The 21,166-nt window shown below is 43.8% G+C and overlaps 1 protein-coding gene across 8 annotated transcripts in view; it reads right to left on the bottom strand.

Annotated features, from left to right (window-relative positions):
• The window catches only part of TEAD1 (TEA domain transcription factor 1), a 244,327-nt gene that overhangs the window by 68,190 nt on the left and 154,971 nt on the right, over nt 1–21,166 (bottom strand). For 6 of the 8 annotated variants that reach the window (XM_074372372.1, XM_074372374.1, XM_074372369.1 and 3 more), the window contains 3 exons: nt 2,620–2,684; nt 180–242; nt 28–90 (listed from right to left, as the gene is read on the bottom strand). In XM_074372372.1, the coding sequence (XP_074228473.1) occupies nt 28–90; nt 180–242; nt 2,620–2,684 (191 nt within the window). The remainder of the gene's footprint in view (nt 1–27; nt 91–179; nt 243–2,619; nt 2,685–21,166) is intronic. The other 2 variants (XM_074372371.1, XM_074372370.1) reach the window with 2 other exon arrangements.

Below are 21,166 nucleotides of genomic sequence, written 5' to 3' on the forward strand. Positions count from 1 at the left end.
CAAGCCAAAAAGCAGGAAAGCGCATACCTTTAGCTTGGAATGAAAATCACGAGATTTCCTTCTGGCAAGAACCTGAATGTGACTAGACACCTGCAGGGTAGGGGAAGGGAGGAAAACAAAGGAAAAGCCTGTAACCATGGAGATGAAAAGCCCCCTGCAACTGGGCAAGCCAGACGTACCTTAATGGCGGCTTGAATTTCTCGAACTTTCTTTCTTGCTAAGACCTGTATATGACTAGACACCTACATTGTTCGGGTTTATGAGGGGAAACAAAACAAAACAAAACAAAACAAAACAAAACAAAAAAAGGAAATCAAATATAAAATCGCTACTCCTTGGGAGGGTGTGGGGTGGGGGTGTGGGGGGAGGTTATTTGCATCTCAACAAAGCTCTGCAGTTAGGAACACACAGTCCCAGCCGGACACCAAGCCCCCAGCGCTGCTCTAAGCTTTTCAGACTGGGTCATCACTGCGGTGACTGGATTCAGGATGAAGGCTGAAGCTCATCTTAGTTTTCTCACCCAGGAGAAATCACGGGCATGGGATGAGAGGGGGAGAGTAGGGTTGTTTTCTTTATAAAATTAAAAAGTGGGTGTAGAGGTAAATGAAAATATTTATAGCTTCTCAGTATCAGGAGGGAAAATCCCTTCTTCTCAATTTAGAAGAGACTATCCATAAATTAGCACATTCTGCAGAATCAAAAAGCTGAAGCTGTCGGTTGTATTCTGATCTCATTAAGAGCTCTGGATTCTGTAGCAAATGTTAAAATAATACTGACATGTAAATTAGATCTCAAAGAGAAATGGAAAGACCCAGTTAGCAGAGCTTTTTTTTTTTTTTTGCCCTTATAAATATCTTTAATCCTTCCACTCTTTTGGGTATTGACTGGGCGCCAAGTGGATTTGCATATTATTACAAAGCGAAAAGTGTGAATACAGCCAGCCAGCCAGCCTGTTAAAAATCTGGGTTGAAAAACCACACGGATTTGCTGAACAACAAATTCACATTGGAGAGGTATCACCAACTGCTGCCTAAAAACATCCCCAGGATGCCGGGGTGTGGAAACCAAGCCAAGCCGGGCTTCTGAAACACAATGATTCCACTGGGTAAACAAATTTGCATCTCTTTCAGCAGGACTTGGTTAAATTTAGAAGAGCACCCCCAGTGAAGGGGCTGGGCACATGACCAGAGCTCACAGACCAGCACACAGCCCAGGTCCAGCATTTTCAGTTTGTTGGGAATTAGATCTGTTTGTTTCAGAAATTTCGAACCTTTCATTTAAAAGTTCAGCGACTCAGACTGTGAGCTCATTACTTCATTTCAAACACTCTAGCAACCTTAAAAACAGGAATCATAATAAATGATCCTTTTATCTTTAACTTTGCCTTTGAGTTTCAATGATTAATTTTTTCCCAGTCTACTTTTGTATTTTTTTTTAAAGCACGGAGAAGCAGGAACTCCCCCATCCTCTTCACCCCTTCATCCGGCTCCTACTTTTACTTGTTTTCACCCAAATTTTATTCTGATGTGATTCTCAGACTCAATTAGGGGCCGTAGTCAGGGGAACATCCACCGAACAGACAATGCCCTGCCTCTGAGCACTGGCAGGAGACCCCCTCCCTCTGTGCTGACTCAGCTGCCGGGCTCCGGCTGGGGCGCACGGAGCATTCCTGGGGAAAAGCTCTTCCCCGTCATAAACACTCATGAAAACAGCTCATCACCGAGCAGAGGACTGGAATCTGCTGCTCGGGCTTAACGAGACCACAGCTGAGCTCGCCTTTTGGTTAGATTACAGTTTTTAAAATTCATGCCAGATCAGTCAGCGTAGGTCAACATTAAAGTATATAAATATATTTTCTGTTAACAACTCACCCGTGAGGTTGGTTTGATTTTTCCCCCCTTTCCATTTCTTTCTTTTTCTGTTTTGCACTAAACACAATTAATTTCTCATCCATTCCAGTTCGGAACTGGGTCAGGATTTGATCTGCTCTACATCAGAAGGAACGAGGAGGGCCAGAGCCCTGAGACAGGGCAGAGGAAAATTCCTGACCCTGCTCTGCACAAAGGTATTTAAGTTGCAACTTCACTTCAGTCACAGCAGCTACTGACAAAAAGCCATAGCTTAAGGAGCAACAGTTCCCTGGACGCACATCATTCAGCTTTATATTCCAGCCAATACTCGCGGCTGCTTGTGTTACTTTTTCATTGAAATGATGAGTAATATGTAATTGTTCCAGGATTTTACAATGCGCAAAATCTCAAAATTCCGTGACTTTCCAAGTGTATCTGCACCTGCAGATTTTGCAACGTCTGCAGATGCACAGTTTGGGAAAGAAATGTAAGTGACACAATATAGTACAGGAGCAGTGCATACACTGCCCTTCGCAGCGCAACTTTCCCGTATGTGTACAGAAGGAACTCCAGAGACCACATGATAAAGGGTCACTGAAATGATGAACAGTGAAACACGAAGCCAATTTCAAACACCTACAACACTGACGTCCTTACAGGGAACTCCAATTGGGGGCTCCTAGGAGCCAAAGCACAGACAGCCACTGCAGCCAAAATGCCTCCTTGGGCCATTCGCTGACATGCACAATTTCCAGGTAGGTTCTTTTACCTGTTTTCTGGTCCTCGTCTTCCCTGTCCTGAGTTTGATGTATCTGGCTATCAATTCATTCCTACCTGAAAGAAAGAATTTACAATAAAGGAGGTTACTTGGGGGGAAACAAAGCCTCTGACAGCTAAGCATATAATTCAGAATCAAGAATTTTAAAGTTGCAGCTGTAAATTTATTAGTGCTGGAAAAATAAAACAGTACTTTTTTTTTTGCAAAAAATATTTACCAGGGGAAATTAGAAAGAAGGGAATTTAATTATGAACTACAATAAGCAATTAAGGAGAGAAATGTGTCTTTATGTTTGTTTGCATGTTTGTCCCTAAATGGATGGTGACTTGTAGAAATAGCAAATACAAGGAGGTGTGTGGGGGCACACAGACCTGGTTCTGTTCTAGTCTTATTTTTCATAACCATTCCCTCTCACCCAGGTTTCTATTCACAGGTAAATCCAGTTAGTCATTATAGCCATGAGAAAATGAACTACTGTGGCCACGGAAACCCTGCCATGAAAAGAAGTCACAGGATGGGAGCAAACACCCTCTAAAGGTCATCAATGCACCAGATCAACCTTTTCCACGTTTTATAACCTTTGGGGGAAAGAAAATAACTTAAAGTACGAACAGATACCTCAAACTGATAACCTCACTTTGAGGACTATAATATAATGGGAAGATATATCCCAGAAGCTGCGTGAGGAAACGTATCACTAATATTACATGAAACAAAAATGTGCTCATACAGGACACATGGGTCCAAACTGTTGCTATAATCATAACTGTACAGCTAGTGGTCTATGTTTGCTGTCTTACTCCCCACACATACTGACTGCACAGTTGAAGAGAGAAACATATTCTGTCTTATCCCCCAAGGTCGCCCCAGCATGCAACACACTGCTGGGCACACAGAAAGAGTCAATGAGGAACCACACAGCCGCCGGTGAAAGATAGGAACCACATCCCCAGACCGCCCTGGCAGAGTAACTAACTGGCGGCCCTGAAGAGGACCAAGATGAGTGTCCTGATGGGACTCTTGCCTGCAAATTCTAAAGACTCTCTCATCGCTGCCCAGAATGTTCCTGTAGTCATGTTCACCAGCTGCCTGTGTTAGGACCGTGCAGGACACACTCATCAACAGAAGGCAAAGGAATCATGGACTCTTGGGGACGGAAATTACTTCTGGGTCATGCTTTCCCATCCCTAAAAGTCTAAGTCCTTATGTAAGCCAGCACTTCTAGAATAAAGGAAGCCACTCATTCCATCTTAAAACGTATTAAGGATAGAAAGATCCTCCTTATTTGGGGCTTCCTGTAACTTTCAGCCCCAGATTCCTTTTTGTTCCTCTTAACAAGAACAAGACTAGTCCCTTATGCACGACTGCCTTTCAGGTACTACTGACAGCTTTTCAGGTCTTCCTGCAGTTGTATCCAGGCTAAGTCTCCCTCATTCCTTTGTTATCCGTGACAAGCTTCCGAACACTCCCACATCCCTCCTGTGATCACTTTTATCTATTTTCCTTTCATAGCCCAGAGCCCAGAACTGCACTCACCTCCTTGGCCCTAAATACGCCACCTCTGTTAATGCAGCCTAACACTGCATTAGATTTTGGGAGACCACGATACACTGTAAGATGATGTCAGTTTGAACTCCTAGGTCTTTTTCATGTGGGCTACTTCTCAGACATACCCCTACCCTTGTTCCCAATCTTTTCATGCATAGGTGGGACTCTCATCCAAATACAGAACATCATCACATTTATTTCTGTTGCATTTCATCCTGTTAGATTAAGCCTATCATTCCAGCCTGTCAGTCTCAGATCCTGATTCTGTGACTGAACTTACCCTTTAACCACAGGAAAAGGATCTAAATTCAGTTTTGAGGATTGCTTCTCTAAGCATTCTCTTTCAAACTTTTGAGAACTACCAATATTCCCTGTAGTGTCATCGGGTCTACTTCTCCATCTCTCAGATGGTTGTACAGATTTTGCAATTTGTCTCAAAGGCTGGCTGACAGCAGAGCCCAGCTAGGAGTGCCTAATTACCAGAAGCCAGACCTAAACGACAATGTCTGCAGGCGAGCCAAGCATCCTCCATCTCGGGGCCTCACTGTGCACCCTGCTCAGGGCTGAGTGGCCAGGACGAAATAAATCCAGGGCTCCGTATTACTGCAATTTCATCTGAACCTCATCCAGATGGCAAGAACGTCTCCTGCTCCCTTACTTGCTTATTTTCTGTGAAAGCAGACAGAAGAGCTTGAGGTGTGTGACCTACAACCTACGTAACTAATTTTTCATTTCTTATGGCATTTGGTTGAACGGATGAGACCAATACCCAGGACGGCCACATCTGACTGTACAGCCTGTGGTTTACACAACGCCATAAACAACATCAACACATACTTCGATTAAAGTCCTTCTAAAAAGCACCACTCCTCACTGCGCACCTACTGTGTGCTAAGCACGACACTGTATCATTTCACTGAAAGCTTGTCACGACCCTCATGTCCCTGATCCTTACATGAGCAAGAATCACCTTTCAAAAGCCTGTGTTCCTTCTTTCATACCATGTTTCAAGCCATGAAGAGTAATTAACCTGAAGTTCCTATGTGTTTCTTCTTGCCTCACCATAAATAACGCTGATTCAAATTATAAAGTCAAATTCCACTGACACCAAACATCTCCCGTGACCTCAAAGCACAGTTTTAATCAGTTTGTTTTATATGAATATTTTTAATGACCGTAAGTGTAGCTTTGCGCACAGAAAACATCATTCAGGTTTACCTAGTTTTAAAAATATTTCTTTCATTTATTTGGTTTAAAAAACCTTAAATGTCATGGTTCACTTTTAAGTTTTTAAGTTCAGCTTACATTTTTAAAAATAATTTTTATACTCATTTTGAAGGGCCATTGGATTGTTTGGTCCATTTTACAAACCTAGTTAAATTCCTTTAAATATTTAAAACCATGTGTTTAATTTAAAATTTATTTAACTCTTTTAAATATTAGAATTGTTTGATTTGACTTACAAAACCTTCTCTTAAAGAACTCTTAGAAACCTAATAAACTCTCTTAAGTGCTCCAATATTGCCTACAAATCTAGTTAAGACTTTAACCTTCCCCAAAATCAAGTCTAAATCAATTGCTTCATTGCACATTTTAATTTGGAAACACCAGGCTGACCTGTTATGTGGACCAAATTATTTAAGATAATTACCTGAAATATCTACATGCATAAATCCTTAAAAAAAAAAAAAAAAAAAGAACTAACACTACGGCTATGATTCTGTTAAAAAATGTCTATATTCAATTCTCAGTCTTCCCGGAATTACAATATGCTTACCCTTTAAGGAAACAAGTGTGCCGTTCCAAATGACTTTGGAATATCTTTTTGGGTGCTTGGATGGGGTTGTACCTATTTTACTAGGTTCTGAATGGATTCTTGTTAGCAACATTGATGGGATGTTCAGAGCCCTATTTATATTTCTATAGCATAGCCCCCAAAATGGGGTGGATCCATACAGTTCAAAGGCCTGGATTTGAATCATGGTACTAAGGTAATTTTCCAGCCAATGATGGGGAACTCAATGATGGGGAACTCAAGGGTACCAAACATCACTGTTGTATCTGGCAGTGGGGCTCTGGTCCACCCAGCACAAGTCTTGTTTTGGAGCCATGAAGAATGTTAACCCTCCTTTCTGTAACTCTCTCTTCCAAAACACACACACACACACACACACACACACACACACACACACACACACACACACACACACACACACACACAGGTGCCTGATCCAGTAAACCTTACATTACAAAAGGGACTTTCAACAAAGATAACTTTATAGTCAATCATGACATTCCTGAAGTAATCCCACAATCACATGGGGACCATCCCTCCTTTGTACCAGACAGGATACCTGTCTAGTGTATTGGGGGTATAAGGACAGCCTAGCTGGCTGCCCGCAAGGAGTCCACTGTCCAAGACAGGGTCAAAGACAGAGCAAATCAGCTCTACATGTCAGACAATGACTGAAAGAGGGTCTCACAACACACATGGGTAATCAGCCCCAAATAACTCCAGAAATCTAGAAAGCCTTTCCCAAAGTGCTAGGCTTTTAAGTATAGCTTACACTTCCTCCAACATTTTATTATAAAAGTTTATAACACACAGAAAAGTTTTTTACAGAAAGAATTTCTCAGTAAACGCTATATACCCACCACCTAGATGCTACCATTCGCTCTTTGATACACGCTTTATCACATATCACTCCATCTCCCCATTCCTCTATCCATCCTCCGAGGCATCTTACTCTATTGTTGCTGTTGCACTTCAAAATAAGGGGCAGGCATGATAACATCCCTTTATACTTCGTGTGCATATCATGAACCAGAGTGACAAGACTGACCTTGACAGGGAGAATGGAGTAGGGAAGGTTGCAGGCCCCTTTGGACTGAAGAAGCAGCCTCAGCCTGGGGCGAGGCTGTCTTTATATCCCTGATTGTATTTCCTTAAATATATACACAGGAGACGGGGGCTCTTTTAAAAGCCATGCATGCTGTTCCTCAAGCCCCCGAGACCACTAGACACGCTCCTTCTGAGCCCGGGAGTCTCCAGGTTCTACACTCACAGCATCCACAGCTCATCTCCTTCATTCCTTCTCTATAACATCTGTAGGAGCTTATAGAGCTGAGTGGCCATGTCACCCTTCGCCACTAAGTGTCGCTATACTACAGCTGCTCTGCAGCACACGGTGTCCTTTGGAAATGCAGACCCTGTCACTTCTTTAAATCTGAGATTTCTGCAGCTGCAGTCATGGATGCTTTTCCCACAGGCAAGAGGCAGCAGCAAAAACAAACACAGCCCCACCTGTCACTTTTATACCGTGATCCTCACCAGGCACTGCGATCCAGTTTTTATTTTCTTTTTCTTTCTCCTAAATAACATAACACAGTTGAAAGTGAGCTCATCACTGGCTTCTCCTGCCTCCCAGATTGCCGCAGAATTTCCTGTTAAAGGGGCAACAGAGATAGATTCCAGCAGAAAGGCAAGGCGTTTGCGCTGCGCTTTGCCTTACCCAGACAGAAGACTGGTTAACGTTGTTGTGGGCTTGTGTGTAATGGGATGTGGCCTCAAGGTCATGTTTGAGGCACAGCAAATGCAGGGTCTGTGGCTAGAAATTGCAGCCCAGAGACACTCGGCTTTAACAGTGTAAGAGCCACTTTGTAATTGAATGGAGTCAGGGAGCCACAGAGGAAGAAGTAACAAATGCAACCTCCTCTTCCCTGGCTGTAGCCAGTCCGAAGGCAAACTCATACCCTAGCCCGGGGAAGGGACTCACGCTAGGGTACTCTACGGAAACCTCTGCCGGCCCTTCACTGGGAGGGACATGGGAGGATCGCCCACACCTTTCGCCATGTTAAAAGAATGAGAATCAGAAAAACAAAACAAAACAAGACAACCTCAAGCTTCTCCAGATTGCTAGACCAAACCTGTATCAAACAGGCACCTAATGCTATGGTTTTAGCCACAGGGTCTTCCACACCCCCTCACAAACCCTAACTTGGCCCAACGGCACAGAGACTTCCTTGTTAACACTCTGAGTTTTCTGAGCTCTGGACGTGAGCACACAATTGCTTTCATGGCCTTCATCTCCTTATCCATTTCTCCATGTCTGGATTCTGCCCACCTTTCAAAAGCCTCGTCCTTCATGAGCCTTCCAGCTGGCAGAGGCCTCCCCTCCCCCTAGACATCCACAGCCCTTGACCTCGGCCTCCTCACTGCTGGCTCCTATCTTTTTGGCCTCACATTTGATCATTTTGGCACATGCCATGGCTCCAACCATATCATAAGGTCGTTGAGAACAAGAACCAATGACATTCATCTTTTCCCTGCCTCCCCTTCCCAGACAGCTCAGTGTTCATGGAATGGGTCATCAGTGCGGCGGAAAAGGGGCTCCTATGTCCCTACAACCCAGTTTGACACTGAATCATCAGCACAAGGTGGAAAAAGACGACCCAGTGGGAAGAAGCAAAGAAAGATGCCTTCTACAGGGTGACACCCCCCACAGCATGGGTCTGTCCTCCAACACCAGCAGGATCGCCCAACACAGAGACAGTAAATTTACGATGGACTTTCTCAGGCAAAATTCTACAAGATGGGGTTAAAATACTTTCTAGCTATGGACCCTTCTATATGAACTGAGGTTCAAACAAAGGAAAAAATATCTTAGAATATGAAAGTCAACAATCAAAAAGCACAGATGCAGGTTATACTTCAGGAGCCTAGTGTCAGCCGCTAGGGGAGGTCTGCAGACCAGGGCTGTGGGCAGGGAGGGGACTGTATCTATGATGCTGCCAGAGGAGGCAGTAAGGAGTCTTTTTCACAGACCTGTGAGGAGTTAATAATTAACCTTTTTTTTTCCCCACACTGCTGCATTGTCCCAGCAACTCTGGGAAGGAAAAGAGGTCTACCGAAGCTGGCCAGTCACTTGCTGGTCAGACACCCACTGCACCTACAGGGCACAAACGATGTGCTATAATTCTGGGGGTAAAAAGACGCCATCTCTGCCCTCAGGGAGCTTACATCTATGAAGGACTCTCACCCAGGCGCACAGGGTCATGTCCCCCTGCCCCTCCCCGCGCCTCTTATTCACGCACTATAGCTGCACAGTTCCATTATCTGAGCAACTGCATGAGCACCTGCCTCCCCTACACCAGTCAGGACTTTCTAGAGGAGCACAGACCTTGGGGTTCTGCTCATCACAGTACCCCTGGTGCCAAGGATAAAGCAGGGCCTCAGAGAGTATGACACTGAAGGAACGAATGACTGAATATGAGGGATGGAGACCCAGAGTGAGATGGGCGTACAAGGCTTAGATTGAGGGTAAAGGAAGGCTTATGAAAAAAAGCATTTCAAACAGTCCCAGAATGTTAGCAATAAGGAAGTTTAGACACCGGTGTCTCGGTTAATCCTCAATATAAATCATTGACCAAAAATCAGCACCAACGTGGAAAATCACCAGAAAGGGCCAGGCAGCCTGGTCTGGGTTGCCAGAGGCTGGGACTACATGTTCCCAATTTAAAGGTTTACAAAATGAACCGGTGGCCTTCAGGAGGTGAACGCTGGCAAGTCCCTGAAATAAATATCCTGTGTCTGCATTCACCCAGCGGCTCCCAAGGAGCAGCTTTAGGAGGAGGAATACACAGAGGAAGGCTCTGTTAACCCTGGTTAGTCAGAACTTACTCCTTGCATCACTTCAAATCACCTGGCAATAACTCAAGTTCCACCTTCTCGGAGTTCCTATCAGTCAACGGCAGCTGATAACATTATCAAGTGAGGCCCCCATAAAATATTGTGTTCTCCTTCATCTCGGTGGGACAGCTTACAGACTACACGTTCATTAGCAGACAAGGGTCAAAGAGACGAGCAAGTAAAAATGTCTAACGCTATGGACATAATACAAAAAACCCCTCTATGCTGGAGAGAAATTCTTTTTGTTGTATTTATTTTCCAGAAGGAAAATAAATATGAATGAAATAAGCTTTTCTAATGGGTCATTCTTTATGAAGCAATAAAGGGATACCATACAATCACCTTTCAATCCTCTAATGAATAATTTAACAAGCCTTAATACTTTATGCCTCTAGTCCTTCTAGAATACACCCTACGCACAGCTACTTAAAACACAGCTCTGGTTTAGCCATTCCACTGCTTCAAGACCGACTGCCCACAGTCTAAAGGTCAAACTCTTTAGTATAGTATTCAGTGTGGTCCCAGCATTTGGCCCTAACTTTTTTTTTTTAAATGACACATCACTACCACCTCAATCCATTTTACCTCCATCAAAATGCACACCTCGCTTTCAGGTCCCTGATCCATCCCACCATTCTAAGGTTTTGCTCACAGTTGCAATACCCCTGAAGACCACCAGTCAAAAGCCTTCCACAGACTCCTGAAAGGTAGGGTCTATGTCTTCAACATTTTTGATTCCCACACACTCCAGGCATGGGTGGGATTTAATGGAGTCTAAGCTAGTTGCCCCCAATGGCAACCTAAGCCGACCCACTACCCCAGAGGCTCTCAGGGGAGTGTTCAGTCCTGACAGGTCCTGCCACTCATCTTGTGAGCATTCACCCTCTCTTTCACGCCCACATCTGATCACATTGCTTTCCTACATCAATAGCTCCCTGTTCACTAGAAGAAAAACACACACTCCTCTCAGCTTGTTACCTGAGGCGAACAGCCCACTGCTGTGGAGGACTCCTCTTCTAGCACAAGGAGCTTCACAGAGCTCCCCAAGCCCTCACCGTGCTTTTCCACACCTCTATGCCTCTGTGTAACCATCTGCCCTTAAATCTTCTCTCTCTTCTCCTTTGACTGCAAAACTCCTATTCATTCCTATAAGCCCCAACTGGAGCATTTCCTCCCAGAAGTCTTCTGGGAGCTGTCCAAACTGAGTACGTGGTTCCTCCTTGGAACGCACCTGTACTGAGCACACAGCCCTGCAGCTGCTGCACTGCCATTACTTATCTACAGGAGACTCAGTCCCCTCTCAGACAGCGACTGCTCCACGGACATACCCTGTCCGGCTCTCTCTGACTCCAAATCTGGCATCCCATCATAATAGGTGCTCAATAACTGTTTTCAATTAAAAAATGAATGAATGAGCTCTTCTCTTCCAAATGAAGAAAATCAGAAGATAAAAAAGAAGCCAGTCTAGAAAAAGAGTATGTAAATCAGACAGCAACTCTGCCACTGTCACCTGAACTCTGTGTCCCTCTGCAGATGTAGCTATTTTAGTGAGAGGCGGCACAGTGCTCCAGACTCTTGTCTTGCTCCCCAGCTTGGTCCGAGTGTGACCAGCACGTGCCCTTCCCCCCTCACCTCTCTCTCCGCATACTGACCTCCACTTGCCACAGTAATATGGACCTGGTCCAAAAAGAGGTAATCTCAACATTAACCCAGAACAGTCAGTTAATGAAAAACTTTGCAAAGAACACTCTGTTTATTTATTAATTATTTGGCCTTAAAGAAGTGTGAAATCCATACATTCGAAGTGCTAAAAACTCCCTGTCTTTAATGGAGAATCTTTAATGGTGGCAATGCTGTAGCCTTGTTTTTTAGACTCAGGAGTAAGACTGTTAGGTCTTTTCTGGGGAATTTGAACGTGTACTTATTAGCTACGTGAACATGGGAGACTTGCTGACCTTCTCTAGACCTCTTTTTCATTACTTGAACTGATATATATGGTTTCTGTCCAGGACACTGTACCACATAACATCTAGTATAAACCTACAATGCTGCTGCTTTTAATGTTACTGAAATTGAACATCTTTTCCATGCTACATTGAAAATATTCTCAAAAATCTCTGCATTACTCCAAATTGTCTAAATGATATGGCCATAAAATTTATTTCCAAGTAAAAGGAGCCCTCTATTGTGAAATCTGAATATTTTTATGCAAACTACCTACTTGCTACAATAATCTTTTAATTTAGAATTGATTCTTCATTGAATAAAATAGCAGGAATTAGGTTTGTGCTAAGGGCTAAATGTGGCCAAAATTCTTATAATTTGTGGCAGATTGTAAACTTATCTCTATGAATAGGCTCCAGGCATTGCATTAAACAGCATGTCCCCCATTAGATTTCCAGAATTTAGTTCTCAGTGCAAAAACACAACTATCACTAGAAGAATTAAGCATCAACTCCTGAAGCTACTATAGCAGTAGTTATACAAAGGTGAGTTATGCATGCATTAAATCAAAATGACACACATCGGATTACCTGTGACTTAGAAAATGCAGTAAAAAGAACTGTAAATATCTAGGCATGTAGTAATTCTTTTAAAAAATAATAGGGAGACCATGATCATAAAGGACAACATTTTTTTAAATGCACTCAAACCTAAGAGATTGAAATTTGGGGGTTCAGCTAAATTAAACAAGACAGGTAGCAGCGAAGTGAGGGGGTGACAGCTGTGCAACAGCAGGTGTCAGGTTCCCACCATGCCAGCACCACTCAAAGCATTCTGCATATTAACCTTCACTCCCGCCTCACTCTCATTTTATAAATGCTGAACCTGAGGTTCAAAGAGGAAATTTGCCCAAGTTCCCAGACCAGTTAAGTGGTAGAGTTAGGATACGAACCCAGCTTTGCCTTCCAAGCTCATTATGCTTAACTTCAGACCAACTGCTCTGAAAATAGCCTTTACAGTAAGTTAACTTCTCACAAGTTCATTACTAAGTACTTAACGAAACAAATCTTAGAAGGGGGCCCAACCCAACCATGGAGCGGACTGAACTGCGGAAGTTCTCCACTCACCACCTACAAGACAAGACGAAACCTCAACTCCTCTTCATGCCTTCAAGGCCTTCATAACCTGGCCCAATGCAGGCCGCTCTCCTGTTTAATAGTATCTGTTAGATACTTTCTACATAAAAGGCATTGCGCTAGGCACTGGGGAAGACACACCCTGGAATAATACATATTCTCTGCCCTCTAAGGAGTGTATACTTTAGAAAGAGTAATGAGGCAAGAAGCCACGCAATTGTAATGAGAGGTAGAATATTTAGAAGGAGGAGAGGAAACATGCGGGAGAACAGTCTGAGATAAAAATCGAGACATTTCCTCCTACGGTGCCCTGTTCTCTGTCAGTTACCCAACCGCTCTGGCCACTTTCCACAGGTCTCAAAATCAGGAGTAGCCCAAGGCAACCACGTCATTAAGGAGAAAGCAGTGCCCTCTGAAACGGTGATCGAGCAAACCAAAGAGATCAGCTCTTTCGGCTGAGTTGTAGATTCAGGAGAGTGAACCCATTTTTATTCCTCTTTCAAAATTCTAATTATCCAGGTAACATGCAATATATTCTCCCTGTAAAAAAAAACTGTTACATGAACAAAGCCACTTTTTGCCTTTTCTCTTGCCGCCACTCTCTAAGCTGTTGGGTTGACTGCTACTCCCTTGGTGTGAATGACCTGTCCCTCACCCCTCCCTGCCCTTGGGGTCCCACCCAAATCTGCTCTGAGTTGCACTTACTCTGAGTTGTCAAGACCCAGTTCAAAAGGCAGGTCCCCAGCTCCCAGGCTGTTAGTCCGCTCCGCCCTTGAGCTCACCTCTGCGCACACTTCTAGCACAGGGCTCTCGCCCTACACTCTTCCTGCAGGGTTTCTGCTCCTTTTCTTTGACAAATTAGGAGCTTCTTGAGAGCGGGGCCTTCATCCTGCTCCTCTAACTCCTGGCACACTACCGAGAACCCCTACACACTGATAGCATGCCTGCTTTTAGCCCCTTCTTGAAAGAGAAAAATATTTGAAAAGGTGACATCATGGCACACAGGAGGTGGTGACCATGTTCTCTTTGAAGAGGCAGGAAGATGGGGAGGGAAAAGGAACAGGAAGGACAGAAAAAGCACTCCGCTGGCAGGACTGGGATGTGAAGGGGAACACGACAAGAGTTTGAGGAACTCACAGTCCAGCTGCAGGTTCACAGGGTGCTGAGATATCCACATGCCTCTCCTCCTCGTGAGCACCAAGAAATGGAAGAGGCACCCCTCATCATAAGTGACATAAGGGTGGCAAGGAAGGACAGTGAGTGGCTGTTTCATTCCCTAGTGGACAGAACCTAGAAAACTTAAACCTTTCCTTCCTCAAACCTTGCTCAGTCTACTCTGTTTTAATTCCTGTGATCTTTATCAATTTCAGATTTAGCATCCTGCCTCAATCCACCACCCTCACAGAGGGTAGCACTCAGTATTTAATTGAGAAAAACAAATTTTCTAAGAAACAGCTGGAATAGGTAAGAATGAACTGGATAAAATGCAGACAACCCAGCCCACTCAGGGCTGTATTCGGGGGAGCCACAATATTTTTGTTTAAGGACATACAGTCGATGTGGCTTCATCTGCGAGTTCATTCACCATACACAAGTTTGATTTTTTTTTTTTTTTAAAGAAAAGGCAGAGCCCAAACTACTTCTCATGGCTCTAGCCCTGAAGGTTGCTTTGCAAAGATATCTCAGAGTGAAATTACCCAGCAAACCCTCGGTGGATAGAAGGTTCCACAAGTCAACAACCGCTTAAGCAGTTTAAACCAACAAGCAAGATGCCCTCTATTTAAATGCTATGAGCGAATCTATTTTAAGCCTTTAAAAATCCTTTGGGCAGGTGTTTAAGCTGTGTACAGACTGAGCCTGGGGAGGCTCTAGGGGTGGGGGAGGGCAGGCTCCATTCTCCATGTAGGCAACATTTTGTTCAGACAATCTTCCTGCAGCAGGTCATGTGACAAAGGCCAAATAAACAGCATCTGGGGATTTTCAATTACAGACCTTCGCCCAGCATGCCTGCACTGTAATCTCTACCAGATGAGGCTCAGGCCTCCCTATTTTCAATAATTCACACACTGTGTACACATAACATGACAATAAGGGCATTCATGGCGCGGCCTGATTCACAGATCAAAGCTAGCAAAGGGCCAGCTGTAAGCATGCTCTGCTGCTGGATGATTCGTGCTCTTCACAGGCTTGGAAAGACGCTCTGCAGGACCTGGCAAGCCGGCCTCTTTCCTGTGCGGTATGCTGAGCAAACTCTGAGCATGAACCAGGCACGGCCTCCTGGGACGGCCAGGGAGGCGACCGATTCCACGTGCATCTGCAAGTACTAGGCAGCTTCAAACTCCAGCCTGCTTAACAAGCTGCCTCCTGGGAGGGGCTTGCCTCGGCCAGCGCAAGACCCATGCAAAAGCTCTCCCAGTCCCAGGAGCAGGTGGTCCCTGAAAACAAACTTTTTCTAAAAAGACAGTAAGGTTCCCATACTTAATAAGCCCTCAGCCAGGTGCTCAGCTTCACAGATCCACGAGCTGCGCTGTTTCCATTTAGCCATCATACACATACAAGTGACGCAGGTGCAATATACACAGACATATCTATTTAATGCACGTTCCAGAGCTCCGAGTCTGGGAAATGAAAGAGGACACTCTGTTGTTATTACTGAAATCCCCACACTTTAACTCAATTAACGTGTGTGTGTGTACACACTAACACATTTAACCGCTGTGCGTGTGCACGCATGCGCGCCTAAGCGCTTGAAAAGCATTCCGAATTCTCAAGTCCACAACATTCCAAACGCCTATTGCCCTGCGGGGAGAGTTGCAACTGGAGGAAATAAGGACACGGCTTCCTCATATAAAGATTTCATACCCGTCAATCAGGGCAGGAACCGGGAGAAAGCCGTAATGGTGACTTCCTCAGCAGCAAACACATGCTGTTCACCAGCTGTGAGCTGTGCGTCCTTACCCCCTTTTCTCTCTCATTCAGAATGGTTTCCTCTTAATCACAATAATCCCAAAAGTGCTAAAACATATCAATCGTTGGGTAAGCCCTGCCTACAAAGGGCCAGCCGGCTGGCTTTTATGGCCTTGTCCAACAGCAGCTGATACTTCATTCAGTGACAAATCCAATTTAGCAGTTACAAGAGGTTTAGCATCCCTGAAAAAATATTGGGGTTGATCTGGCACTCTGAAGTCAGCAAATGCTCCACTGCCATATTGTTGCAGAGATTATTCTGCTGTCATATTTGGGTGTCTACAACCAACTGTCTCGCACCTTCTCTACCCTTGCCCCCCAGGAGCTGATGATGGCGGTGGTGGTGGAGGTGGTGGTGGTGGTGGTGGTAGTGGCAACAATTTAATCCCCAGATTAAAAATATAGGCAACAATCATACTTGGAAACTGACTAAATAATGTGATTTTGCCACTCTCCAACCCCCCACACACAAAAGAGAGTAATTGGCTCTACTTTTCAAAAAGGAGATTTCTAACACACTGAAAGAAAAACCTGTGGAGTGAAACTGGTTTCATTCCAACCTTTGGATTCTAGGTCAGCTTCGAAGAGTAAAAGGAGACAGACAACATGTAAAGATTTTACCCTTGGGCTGAAATTCATATTGTTAAAATCTATTGCAGGGCTAATGTGAAGACCCAGTAATTAAGTTCTTTCATTCATTTTAAACATCAAAATAGTAAAAACAAAACAAAACAAAAAAGCTTTGAGCCATGATGGAGGGAAGCAAATAAATTGACAGAAAAATCAGCTTTTGAATTTTTAGTATATTCAAAATATATATGGTCCTACTAGATTATTATTTAAATTCAAGTTAAAAGACTCTCCAAAGAAAATAACTTGGATAATTTAGCTACAAAAGGGAAACACAACCAACAAAATGCCATTTTTAAACAACAGCACAAGGTAATTTACAAAGTAAAATAAAAGGGAAATGATCTAATAGGAACATTGGCCAATTATTCCTTTAATATTAGACTTTGTAGTCAACAGTTGGTTATTTATCCCAGCACCGGTTTTAACGATACCAAAAAAGTGACCGCAGAGACATCTGGTTTTTTTTAAAAAAAGATTTTCAGTGCCATAAATGAGACACGCGCAATTGTGGCTGGCAACATATCAACGATGGAATATTCCATACATAGAGTTCTCATTTCATGTGGCTTTAAAACTGTATTCTTTCCTCTGGATTATTTAAAGCATACACTGAAAGTTAAAACAAAAAGCAAACATCCAAAGCCTGGAGAGTAGAGAAGACATTTAGCTTCTGTGAATAACAATCCATTAGATTAATATTTTGTCAATGTCACTTATCACAACAAAAGCTACAGCATTTTATAATTTACTCTGAGACTGGTTTGATTAAAATTCAAAAAACCACAACAAAGCTATATTGAATTTCATTTGCCGCACTGTAATTACTTACTTTGTTGCTGACTATAAACAGTATTTTATTACATCCACAAAAATGCATTTAAAAACTAACAGTAATTCAGAGACACGGGAAGAATTGAGGGAACAAGTCCCATCACCTCTACTTTGAAGAGAGTTACTATGTTATCGTGACATCAGAAAAGTAGATCTATGATCTTTCTCAGTCCAAGGAGACCTACAGGTCTGCCTATACTGTTTCCTCTGAGGGCAGGGCTCAGACTCCCTGAGAGCACAGATTGGCAGGGCCAGATCTATGCACCTCCCTCCCAAGACCAAGAAAGACTCTCACTTGGCTTAAACTCAACAATGAGACAATAGAGGCTGCCAGGCATGATGGATGACTTAAAGGCTTAAAACTACCATTTGCATCCTCCCAGATAAACAATTAGATGAAAAGAAAAAAAACTTTTTTTTTTTCTGGAGGCAACTTCCGATACTGTTAATATGCCTGGCAGGGGAGAGCTAGTTTAGCGAAATGAAGACTTACTTTAAGAACACGTGTCTCAGACATTTTCTGAAAGTGTCTTTCTGGAGTGGGAAGAAACAAACCATTCATTTTAGACAGAAAAACAAGTTTAGAATTTTAAAAAGTTTAGAAACATATAACTCCCTTGAAGCCAGTATCAAGGTCTTCAATGCACTTGAATATTTAATTTTTCCATTCCTTTATTTTAAATGCACGTAATTCTTAAAGGCGGCATAATAAAAAATTCACTTATTGAACAAGGCAGGCAGGCATAAACATGATTTAAGCATGAAAGAGAGGAAACAGCCTTCACACACGCTTGCCAGATAAAAATCGGTGGTTCTGAAACAGCACATAGGTAATTTTCTGGAGCTCAGGAGGACCCAAGAGGGAATGCCTGAGAAATGACAGGGACATATCTGAAAAGTCAACCTGCATTTCTCTAGAATGAATTTACAGGATGGGGCAGGAGCACCTCCGGAAGTCCACCGAGCCTCCCTTAATAAATGAGGCAGCAGTGCAGTCTCCGTGGCAACGGAGACTCCAACTCCAGCAAGCTCACCGCCAAAGGTTTCTCCTCAAATCTCAACTTCCCGTTTCCAGGTGCTGACAAAACCAAACATACTTTTAAGCCCGGGGAAGCAGTGCAGGGGTTTTCAAAAGGGATTCTCATAATACAGGCTTGGCAAAAGCAGCAGGGCAGCGTCACAGACAGAACTCTGCAGCTCCATCTTGCTGTAACAGAGGCCTGGGGCGTGATTTTAAAGGAATTTAAGAGCCCCCTGAGAATGTTCCGTGAGTTAAATATATTTGCTGTAATATTATAATGTGTTATGACAAGTTATATATCATTATAATAGGCTCCCATGATTAACATTAGTCTGACTGTTTTTTCTTCACTCTGCAGAAATGATTTGAGAGGTTAGGATCAGCTTGCTCACTAGAATTTAGTACCAGAGGAAAACCGACTGCATTTCTTTACCGTATGTAACCGTGAAGCTTATACTTCACCACGTTATGACGCATGTTCAAAGGAGACCTTTCCTGAACCTTCCATGTGAACAGGGGAGTGTGGTGCAAACTCTAGAACTCTGCCATCAAACAGTCACTGACTTTAGGAAAACTTACTAACCTTTCTGAGCCTCAGTTTCCCTAGAGGTCCAGTACCTTATAATGCTATGATAACTGCGATGATGAGATCTCACTGCTTTTATTTTTCCTTCCAAACACAAGCAGTCAGAAAACACCAGAGAGCACCGGAGTCCTTTGATCCTCCACTTTCCATTTTCCTCTGACCACTGAAAGAGCTGAGTTTCCAAGGTCCAAACCAAAGGAAGGTGGCACCCTTCCCAGTAAATTCAAATAGCTACAAGAAGGGCTCCTGTGAGAGCAGTGGGGAGGATGGAGAGTGATGGAGAGATTCTTGGAAAAGCCCTAGAGAATGCTAAACCAAATCCTCCGAGAACACAAAACCAACATGCACCATAGAGGCCAACCTGGGAAAAAAAACGATCAGGGAAGGTAAAGACAGTCTGATGCTAAGGTGGGGCGCACATGTCCTGACCAGCATCCATCCCCGCCGTCTCAAGGGCTGTGCCAACAGGAGAGGGACACTCTCTAAAGCCAATGGCTTCTGAGCACCCATTACAGGCATGACTAGGGGGCAGACAGCTAAGAGCATTGAAGCAGGACAAAAGGCTGAACTTCTACACCCAGGGGGCTTACAATCTGCCTACCCCATGATGTATCAGAGATGCAGGTAGGAAAGAAAGGCAGATCCACAGTGGTTATATGTTTTTAAGGGTTCTCCTTTTTAATTCTATTCCTTATTTTCCCCTTTCACACAGGAATAATCTAGTTTTAAGTCCTTCTCTGCAACCACATAACAGTGTAGCTTCCCACACATGTGCTGCCTTTAGCGTGTTATCACGCTAAAAGGCTTTCGCAGACAGTAACGAATTCCTGACAGCTACGACTGATAACTTGAGAAGAGAAAAAGTACTCCATTTCAATTTTCAGACAGGTCTGGCTTGGGGACAAATCAGCTGAAGGACAGAGAGGGTAAATTTCCAGTACGACTCCCCCTGTAAAAGCCATAAAGTTACTATCTAGGGGGAGCCATCAAATGTCTACCAGAACACTGAAAGCCATTGCATATCTAATTCCACTCCACTCATGAGGTCACATACAGGGAGCTGCCATGTATGTATAAACTCTCTTAATATGAAGTCTGTATCTCATCTTTCTACCTTCAGGGGAAAATGAAGTTTCTGGTGTGAATGGGGTCCCTCTGTCCTTGAGAGGAGAAACACTGGTGTACTCATGAACATATCCAGCACTCCCTGAGTTACGTGAAGAGTACACAGAGGAAAGACAAGATGACGTCGGCTGAACCCTAGACCCAGGCATCAAAGGCCAATAGATGGCCATTTATGTCATAAATTTGAAAATAAATAAAAATTGAGAAAGACCGTTACTTGGAAACAACCATCCCCATTATATGAATTTTGACTGACCTTTCTCTACAATTTAATTACAGACCTTTCAGCATGAGTGAGCAACTGGGAGTATTTATTTAGCTTGGTTTATGAAGTGAGTAGCTAGAGAAACAGCAGAAGATGAGCTCAGTTTGCTATAGTGAGACAGCCAGGCCAAGAGCTTAGACTGCATCCGGCAGACAACGGAAAGCACCATCAGACGTGCTCAAGAAAGAGAACACTTCCACAGCCTACCTAGGCTGTGAAGAGCTAAATCTAGCTCTGGAATGAAGACTGGACTGAGGGGGTCAACTGGAGGCAGTGAGGTAGGCAAGGAGAACAGAGCCACAGCGGAGAGGTGGTGAGGACCCGAATGTGGGGAGTAAACCTGAAGAAAGCAAGGGAGGAGACTGAATCCACATGATCTGCCAGGTCTTCCTGACATATCTGGTGTGGAAGGAAAGAAAGGCTGTCCATGGCTGCTGGTATATTCTCAGCTCCAAGATGGCAGTAACATCTTAGAAACAAAGAACAGAGGAAAATCAGGAGACTAGAACAAGGGAGGCAATAAGTTTCGCTTTAGGTATTTAAATTTGAGGGCACAAAAGGATGTCCATGTGGAGCCATCCAGCAGGTAGGCAGATGTGCAGGGTTGAAGATTAAGAGATTCAGGCTGAGCAGTAGACACAGGCCTGGTAGTCTAGAGACCCTGCTGGTAACTGAACCCTGAGAGCAACGAATCACAAGCAGGCGAGGAGTATAAAAGGAAAAGAGCGCTGGGGAGAACTGATGGCAGAACAGAGGAAAAGAAGTCAACAGAGGAGGCTGAGAAACGGAAAAG

Source organism: Camelus bactrianus, chromosome 10 (assembly GCF_048773025.1).
Source record: "Camelus bactrianus isolate YW-2024 breed Bactrian camel chromosome 10, ASM4877302v1, whole genome shotgun sequence".
NCBI lineage: Eukaryota > Metazoa > Chordata > Mammalia > Artiodactyla > Camelidae > Camelus > Camelus bactrianus.